Source organism: Opisthorchis viverrini (genome assembly GCF_000715545.1).
Source record: "Opisthorchis viverrini unplaced genomic scaffold opera_v5_246, whole genome shotgun sequence".
NCBI classification, from domain to species: Eukaryota; Metazoa; Platyhelminthes; class Trematoda; order Opisthorchiida; family Opisthorchiidae; genus Opisthorchis; species Opisthorchis viverrini.
The window spans coordinates 420026-429516 of record NW_008751902.1 but is presented as its reverse complement, the minus strand read 5'-3'; the positions used below and the strand labels follow the sequence as shown (position 1 = coordinate 429516).

General features: G+C 46.4%; 1 protein-coding gene across 1 annotated transcript in view; it reads right to left on the bottom strand.

Moving 5' to 3' along the window:
• Positions 1-5169, bottom strand: part of T265_08929 (hypothetical protein) — a gene marked incomplete at both ends in the record, with an annotated part of 46595 nt that extends 41426 nt beyond the window's left edge. Inside the window, one exon of the mRNA XM_009174868.1 lies at positions 4947-5169. Coding sequence (XP_009173132.1) covers positions 4947-5169 — 223 coding nt within the window. The remainder of the gene's footprint in view (positions 1-4946) is intronic.
• Positions 5170-9491: the final 4322 nt, after the last annotated feature.

The window sequence follows — 9491 nt, the reverse complement described above, 5'->3', positions numbered from 1 at the left end:
CCCATCCACCTTTATTCTTTTCTTTACAATAAGGCTTTCAAATAAGTCATGGTTGTACGGCAGTGAAGCATCGGTGTTGAGCACTGATGTCATGCTGTCGTTGATGATGATGAGTACCCTAGGCACCATGGGCAAGAAGGCCCAGTAGTTGGAGCGCGGATTTACCGACCAGAAGGTCCGTAGTTCGAACACGATTTCTGCATTCCAATTCCCTGCGATGTCATGCTGTCGTTGATGATGATGAGTACCCTAGGCCACATGGGCAAGAAGGCCCAGTAGTTGGAGCGCGGATTTACCGACCAGAAGGTCCGTAATTCGAACACGATTTCTGCATTCCGAATTCCCTGCCTAGGCTTGGACGACTTGGCAGCATCCTAACCCTGGTGCTTCCTTCGGGTGGTACGGCAGCTAGGCACCGAAAAGGTATTACAGGTGAATGATTTGATTATTTATTTATGTAACCATGAATTGTAAAACTAAAAGTATCATCGTACCTCAGCAGCAGCTGCGTAATATCAAGCGGGTCACGGAGTTTTCCGCATGCAGCAAGGCAGCTCAGTAAAGATAGGCTACTCCCAACACCTTTCTCCTTCATATGTCCGTTGCAATGCCCCACGGGCCCATCCTCAGGGGCTGATGAACAGTAAGACCTTCGTCTTCGTTCGAAAGACCCGTTCTACATTGCGTCATTCAACAAGTTCAACGATGGGCATCTCTTGCACAAATCTTGTTCTCCCATTCGATCGGTGTTGTGTGCCCGAGACGCGCACACAAGACTCCAGATCCTTCTCCAGTTCCATACACCATTTCGGATAGCATGACACCGAAAGGATGTTACAACTGAACGATATTTTCATACACCTTAAATAGCCCTGGAAGAACCCGGACTTCTCGTACTTTACTTTTCCTGTATCTAATAACCCTGATTCAATCGCTTAGAGTATCTACGACATGATGGTTGTGCTCAGCCGGACAACTGAATGTGCACTGCTGGAATAGATTTCAGCTAACAATTATCGTTGCGCCTTTCGGTTGAGAGGTCCAAGCAAGACCAGCGCAGCTCGTCGCCATATAGAATCTTTGTTGTACCTGCATACGCACCAACAGATGGCAGCTCTGAGGCTGAAGTTTATCACGGCTGCTCCAGTCAACAAAAAGTACAGATATCATAAGTCTGGCAGGCGATATAGACGTCCGATCGGCCGACTACGTAATGAAGCCCATGTTGGCGGTCATCTTCAGTTACATGCTGAATATCATTCGTTTCCAACCAGTGGAAACCTTCGAAATGGGTGCGTCAGCTAGAAGTCATCAAATACAAATCAGCCATACGTCTATTTGACCAAGTGGAAACCACCTACCGGTGGAGGGGTTCAATACGAGACTGCCGTTCATTTTGGAATGCACATCTTAATTCTGACAAATAGCAACGTGCGGACACGCATATCAGTTTACATCGCCTCGGAAATGCATCAGTTTCACAGCTCCGGAACCCTAGAGGCGGGAAGAGCATTATCCCACAAGACGACAAACGCATATTACTAACAGTCAAGTGCGCGAATGCGAGACGTCGCGATACTTAAAGCGCATGTCTGACTTCGAATTCAGGTTGTTCGGTTGACGCCGGGTGTTTAGTTAGCATTGGTTGTAGGACACTCCAGCTTCGTGGCTTCCTGAGCCAGTACGGACTTTCAGTACAATCGCTCATATCCAATTAACTGAAGACCGACAAACCCAAGCCCGTTACGCACTCAGTTAGATCGACTAGTTGTCAGTTACTGAGAAAAGAGCCTAATAAATGATTGCCGTTCCTCCTGGTGTACACAACTTGAATCCGATCACATTAGCTTGTCAGCTCTATTTCCACTGCTGAAGCGGAGAAGTTCCGTTTGACGAATTCGACGAGTTTCGGTGGCTCAGCAATATACAGCTGAACTGTTTGGAAAGCTACTGAAAATACACAGTCACGCTGATGACGAAAATTGGTTGGAGGAAGAATGGAAGAGTGAAACAGGCTATGCTCTTCGCTTTTAGAACTGTCTGATCACGGCATTCGACTCGACTGAGTGAACATCGGATATCGTTCGGATCCGCAGATCTTATTGCTACCAGAAAAGCGATACTGGCAACAAGAGATAATCAACAGTATGAAGGATGACAGGGAACACAGATGGGTTACGAAGGTCCATGAGATGAAGAAGGCTTTCGGTGCACGCAATAGTTGTGCCATACTCGGTCTGATTCGATCAACCAGCGGAAAAGAGACCCAAAGACCAGTGTGACACTAGCTTGATATCCAAGATGTTCTCCAGTATTGGGTGGCTCAGTGGTTAGAGCGCAAGTTTACTGAGCGGAAGGCCCGTGGTTCCACCATGACTTCTGCATCTCGACTTCCCGTATCTAGGTTTGGGCAACCTGGCAATATTGCATTTCCCCTACTTTCTTCGGGTGTTATGGCAGCTAAGCATCGAAAGGGCGCTACAGCCGAACGGGTTTTCTCCGGTATTATTTTGCACAGGCGGACAATGAAGATAAATTCTTGAGAATCAAGCTGAGTTGCGTACCGACCAAGGACATTTTGATCATTTCTTTGCCACGAGGCAGGTTCCAGAACAGCCACTATTTCAAACGTCCAACGGCGGCCATTTTTCTTCATCTGTCGATCGTCAAAAGATAAGGCAGTGTTTGGCAATCAAGGGCTTCCTGTATAATTTTTAACTCTCCATATCACTATTACCACAACTTTTCGACTTTTCAGTTTTGTGGCTTATGAGGAGTTTAATAAAGGCTGTGTAGGATTTTAATAATAAACAGAACTTTAATTTGGTTTATTTGCACTGCAACAGCGTTTTTGAGTGTTTGTTCCAGTCGCTCTCCGTCTTTGCGTAAGGTGTAATGCTTTTTTAAATATAATCCCCGGCGACTTACACGGTCTCTACATGCATGTGATGGGAGTGTTGTTGACATAAATCAGTGATACCTAAAGCGCCATTCAGCGACTACGTATAACTATACAGTCGAAAATGAGGTATTTATCGCGCAGGTTCAATTTGTATGTGACGAACTAGCGATAAATTGTTTCCGAGTTTGTGGAAATAGCATCAACCTTTAACTCTTATGATGCCAATATGTACGAACTCACATCGTCTGAGTTTAACATCCTCACCAAGGGCATGATATTTCCGGGAAGCTTGAGCGAAAGCCTCGATCTTGTGTACCAATCTATGAAGCCTTGCCACCGTTCATCCATGATTAATCTGAGAGCTTTGTTGTGAAGAAAATAATGAAGGTGGACGAAGAAGAGACTTAGTGTTAGTCTACCATAATCACTCCGACACCCATTCGGGAAATCCGGATAGAAACTGACAACAAGAACGTCAGTGACATCGACTAGCAGCCATATCTTGCGGCGTCTCCAACCAGGCATAGCGGGGATCGCGCGGTGTCTCGCATCGCAAAGACAGCATCGACTTTTCATTGCCTGTTTCACATCCCAATGCGAGATCAAGGGTTGACCAGCCCTCTACTACCGCCATTTTCATTTGAGCACGGAAAACAGTAATCCGTTCGGAAAACAATGGCTCGGCGTGTGCAAGGCGTGGTCAAACCAACAAAGATTCTGGTGCCGGACGCAGTATTTTATAGAAGTCTGCGCTGCGCAACCAAACGCTCGCTCCTAAAGCCCTCGTTAAATACGTGGTCACACCAAATCACACAATGTTCGGTTTTGAGAGTGAGGTTGCCGATGACCTGAAGATGCCTCAGGTCCGCTGATCGAACACGGCGAATCAGACAACCGCCAAGGGGTCTGATACACACTCACCTTAAAATTCAGGGATACACCGCCTTGACGCCACCGATTTAGACGGAATCCCGCACGCAGTTAGTTATGCGCTCCCAAGGCCAAGGAGACCCTCCCGCACACGATTGGCCAGAACGAGGGCCGTTTTGGGACCAGTATCTTTCCTATCTCTGATTGGCCGAAACCGTGGACCCAACAGTAAGTCACCATCCAACATCCGCCACATGCCGGTTGCCAGTGTAGCATTCAGAAAGCCTTGAAAACTCTAGAATGCCGTCTCTACATATATTTTGAATGTTACGCGTTGTATGTGTTACCGGTGTGATTTCGGGCGCTTAATTCGCCCTGTGCATCTCTGGTGGGCCTTAAGCGGGAACGCTACATTGAGATGGATCACGAAACAAATATAAATTAAGAAGTATTCACCCCTGATGAACAATAAGTTGTGTACGGAAGCTTATGGAGAGCACTTCATATAGCCTCGCATGCATGAAAACGTGAGAACACAAAGCGATAATGTCCACAATTCAGAGGCGCTCCCTAATGAGCAGGCCCGTTAAAGAGAACAGGTCGGTCCACTGATTCGAGTCCACCTTGAAAATCCAGGAATGGTAAAATCGTTGGTCGCTTATACGTATGACCCTGTTTTAGCACCCGACAGTGCGTGAATTTTTCCAAACGCAACCCCTACCTGACCGGGTTCCAGTCGCTCTCCGTCTTTGCGTAAGGTGTAATGCTTTTTTAAATATAATCCCCGGCGACTTACACGATCTCTACATGCATGTGATGGGAGTGTTGTTGACATAAATCAGTGATACCTAAAGCGCCATTCAGCGACTACGTATAACTATACAGTCGAAAATGAGGTATTTATCGAGCAGGTTCAATTTGTATGTGACGAACTAGCGATAAATTGTTTCCGAGTTTGTGGAAATAGCATCAACCTTTAACTCTTATGATGCCAATATGTACGAACTCACATCGTCTGAGTTTAACATCCTCACCAAGGGCATGATATTTCCGGGAAGCTTGAGCGAAAGCCTCGATCTTGTGTACCAATCTATGAAGCCTTGCCACCGTTCATCCATGATTAATCTGAGAGCTTTGTTGTGAAGAAAATAATGAAGGTGGACGAAGAAGAGACTTAGTGTTAGTCTACCATAATCACTCCGACACCCATTCGGGAAATCCGGATAGAAACTGACAACAAGAACGTGACAGACATCGACTAGCAGCCATATCTTGCGGCGTCTCCAACCAGGCATAGCGGGGATCGCGCGGTGTCTCGCATCGCAAAGACTCGACTTTTCGCCATATCTTGCGGCGTCTCCAACCAGGCATAGCGGGGATCGCGCGGTGTCTCGCATCGCAAAGACAGCATCGACTTTTCATTGCCTGTTTCACATCCCAATGCGAGATCAAGGGTTGACCAGCCCTCTACTACCGCCATTTTCATTTGAGCACGGAAAACAGTAATCCGTTCGGAAAACAATGGCTCGGCGTGTGCAAGGCGTGGTCAAACCAACAAAGATTCTGGTGCCGGACGCAGTATTTTATAGAAGTCTGCGCTGCGCAACCAAACGCTCGCTCCTAAAGCCCTCGTTAAATACGTGGTCACACCAAATCACACAATGTTCGGTTTTGAGAGTGAGGTTGCCGATGACCTGAAGATGCCTCAGGTCCGCTGATCGAACACGGCGAATCAGACAACCGCCAAGGGGTCTGATACACACTCACCTTAAAATTCAGGGATACACCGCCTTGACGCCATCGATTTAGACGGAATCCCGCACGCAGTTAGTTATGCGCTCCCAAGGCCAAGGAGACCCTCCCGCACACGATTGGCCAGAACGAGGGCCGTTTTGGGACCAGTATCTTTCCTATCTCTGATTGGCCGAAACCGTGGACCCAACAGTAAGTCACCATCCAACATCCGCCACATGCCGGTTGCCAGTGTAGCATTCAGAAAGCCTTGAAAACTCTAGAATGCCGTCTCTACATATATTTTGAATGTTACGCGTTGTATGTGTTACCGGTGTGATTTCGGGCGCTTAATTCGCCCTGTGCATCTCTGGTGGGCCTTAAGCGGGAACGCTACATTGAGATGGATCACGAAACAAATATAAATTAAGAAGTATTCACCCCTGATGAACAATAAGTTGTGTACGGAAGCTTATGGAGAGCACCTCATATAGCCTCGCATGCATGAAAACGTGAGAACACAAAGCGATAATGTCCACAATTCAGAGGCGCTCCCTAATGAGCAGGCCCGTTAAAGAGAACAGGTCGGTCCACTGATTCGAGTCCACCTTGAAAATCCAGGAATGGTAAAATCGTTGGTCGCTTATACGTATGACCCTGTTTTAGCACCCGACAGTGCGCGAATTTTTCCAAACGCAACCCCTACCTGACCGGAATCCCGCTTGCTGTTTCGAGTCATCGCTTCACCAGCCGCCAGAAGCCAACGCAGCCCAAACGACGCCAACAATCTCGTTACGACCGGGGTCATTCCGACCCGTGTGTGGCTGTCACACTTTCTGGGGGCCTCTTTTCGGGAATATGCACCATCACCGATTCTCCTCATTTGTTTTGGACTGTCCCTTTTTACCATCGAACTAGCAACGCTGTTATTGGGAACAGATAGATGGATTATTTATGCTCTATAGGTTACACTGTTTAGGGCGTGCACATAACAGGCCAGATGACCATCCACTTCCCAGTATTCTCTCGTCGATGCTATGCTGAGCGGAATTGATATAGAGGCACTAAACAGTGAATTCAGTCGGTCGGACAACTGCTGTCTCTATGTTTGGGGATTCCCGAACTCAAACGGTTAACAGACAAGTAAAATTGCTGTAATAGATAATCCCCTTCGACTGATTCAATCCAAACATTGATCTTGCTCTGCAGTTATCTGACAAGGCGCTTATAATTGATTAGCCCAAACCATCTGATTGACGTCCCCTTTTCCGTCATGTTCCCCGAAGCCCCACAAAACCGTTCAAACTTACGGTCTGCCCGTAACACATGAGCCGGATGGATTGAACGTCTGATCGTATATCGGACGAGTCCAGCATATTTCCTGTGCAAAGAACAATATATTCATTTCGAGGCTGGTGTGCACCTAGGTCCAACTACAGGTTTGAGAACCGGCTCAAAGTTGACACTTTGTTATCGCTCGTGCGCTGGCCTCAGTGTGGAGTAGAAATCACAGTGTAGCATATGTGCAGAAATGCAAAAGTCATCATTTGCTTCCCTTGAGAATGTCTTGCCTCTAGAGTTACTGGAATCTCTCAAACTGCACAACCTTCTGTATGTGGATGGAGTGAGGCTGTGGAAGTCACCTCCCTGTGGTAAGCAATCAGACGGGATGTAATATATGCCGAACAAGTCATTGTATTTGTGGCAAGTGGAATGTTCCCAGAAAACACTATGATTCGTTGAAAGCTCTCGCAGCATCGGGGCTACACTCTTCGTGTTCGGCGGTAAAACGCTACCCAGGTGGTAGAATTTCCCTGAATCTAAAGACGAGGGTTCATACATGGCAAGAAAAAACTGGTGGCCAAATGGGGTTTCACGCAGTTCAACTTGCAGCCCTTTAGTCGTACAACCCAGATCAAGAGCTTGTAAGAGTTTTGCTCCAGGTTCTTCGCATGCCAGAGCTGGTGGGCGCGAAATGGGACTAGGCTCATTGTGGAGTACGGAAAACCTGGCGCGTGCACATCAACAGATCAGGAGGTACTCCCGGGAAAGATCGAAACGTTTTACTCCTAGAAGAACTTCAGCTTCTGAAAACTAATATAGTTTCGGGCATCCAAAATCTTTCAAACTCCGTTCTAACTGGACGGCATATTGCCAAAAATCGGCATAGTGGCGGAATAAATATTGAACTTGCTGACCTCCGGTGTCTTTAGATTCAAATGACCAATCATTTAGAACTCTCTTTCCCCGTAAGCAGGTAAAAGGTTGTTTGCGGGAACCAGTGTAAGTTTTCTAACAACAGAAGCCTACAACAGGATCCGTTGATTGCTTTGTAGGTGAGGGTAGTCAAAGCACTGGGTAACCTGACGTGCAAGGTTGTCTGCAAGTGCATGGATGATAACTGAGCAGTGGCTTAACCAACTAAAGCTACCAGGAGCTACGTAAGAAAATATTCTCTATCTGAGCGTTGAAAATAGCTCATAATGTTCTAGAATGCCCCATGGGTATTATTTGAATGATTTTTTAGATAAAAGCATCTTGCTTAAATAGCTTTAGGGATGCAAAACCGGTTGCAGAAGCCTTTGTACGTTTCATGCCCTCAAATCCTTTAAACTAAAAATCTGAAATTCTGGAAAGTGGTTTTTGCGTTGGGGAAACCAAAATGGCCAGGTCGGAGAGGACGTTGTACTAAAGTAAGCAGGAGAGTCCACGCCTAATCACACCGAGCACTAGGCATACGACCCAAATACCTGAACCAGTAGTATCCTAAAGCCTACTTGCACCCTGGGGAATAAAACCACCTACTGTAGAGTATCAAACAATCCATATGGCAGCTAACGTGATCCCCCTCTGTTCCCCATCCGAAGCAAGAAACAAAAGCCACGGATTTTTTTTACTTGAGTAACCAGCCGGTCGTGCCACCGGTTCACAGACGAAATGTCTGGAGTATCGGGTGCACCGACCTTCAGTTCCGTAAAAAAAATCAACTGCGCCGAGGCTAAAGCGTTATCAGCAATGATAGCTTTTATTAAGTTTGATACTTATAGACCGCGCGTTCATTGTATACATTGATAACCACCGTTTGTTTAACTGACTGCGTACGGCATGCCGGGTTCAATGTCAAATGCACGCCAAATATCAGATTAATTAAACCAAACCTTGGAAAATCATGGTAGATTGGGACGATTGTTGAACTGAGCACATGAAATACGACAATTTGGCGTAAAATGTTTTACTCCACCTGGAGGGTTTTACAGAAAGTGCATTCGCGCTCGAAGGTTATTTCGTTTTTGGTCGTGCAGATGTTTAAATGAATTCTTTCGTTGTTTAATGTATTTTCCGGGTTAACACGTGTCGCTGTGTTGAAATTTCTACTGTAATCGCGCGAAAACTTCTGCATTCAATTCCTCCGGTGTAACCAGTCAATCATGAGCCAGATCATTACAGGTTGATCTTGCAGCAATCAATGGACCACAAGCGATGTAGGGAGCGGCTGCCCATCTAATGCACGACGTGGTATGCAATGTCACACATTTAAAGCCTGGTAGCGCATTGAATATTCTGGTTTACAGGACGGGAAGATAAGCCATTGGTCTAACTCTCCTGACGCGTTTTTCTGCGTCAGCTTTCTCGAGCTCAAGAATGATATGCAATTTGAAAGTGAGAATAAATCTACCGAGAACGAAACCGACCTCCTTTCTTTGCTATTCGGGAAGACCCGTGCCAATGTTCCGTTTCAACCAGGATACTTGACGCAAAACTGGTGCTTTTTCTAACAAACACAAACACACAGACACAAATACAAAGAACACAGCGACCCGGACAAAAGTCGAAAATGAACTTTTTTCTTGAATGAGTACTTAGCATTATCCAACCTGGGTCCACTGGCTTCAGCTCTTTGATGCGGCAATGAAGAAAACCATGTCTTCAGTGGATAGGTGCATGAGGGAGAGCAGGCTGACCGTCTATGTGCCATTCTGTAGAAGAA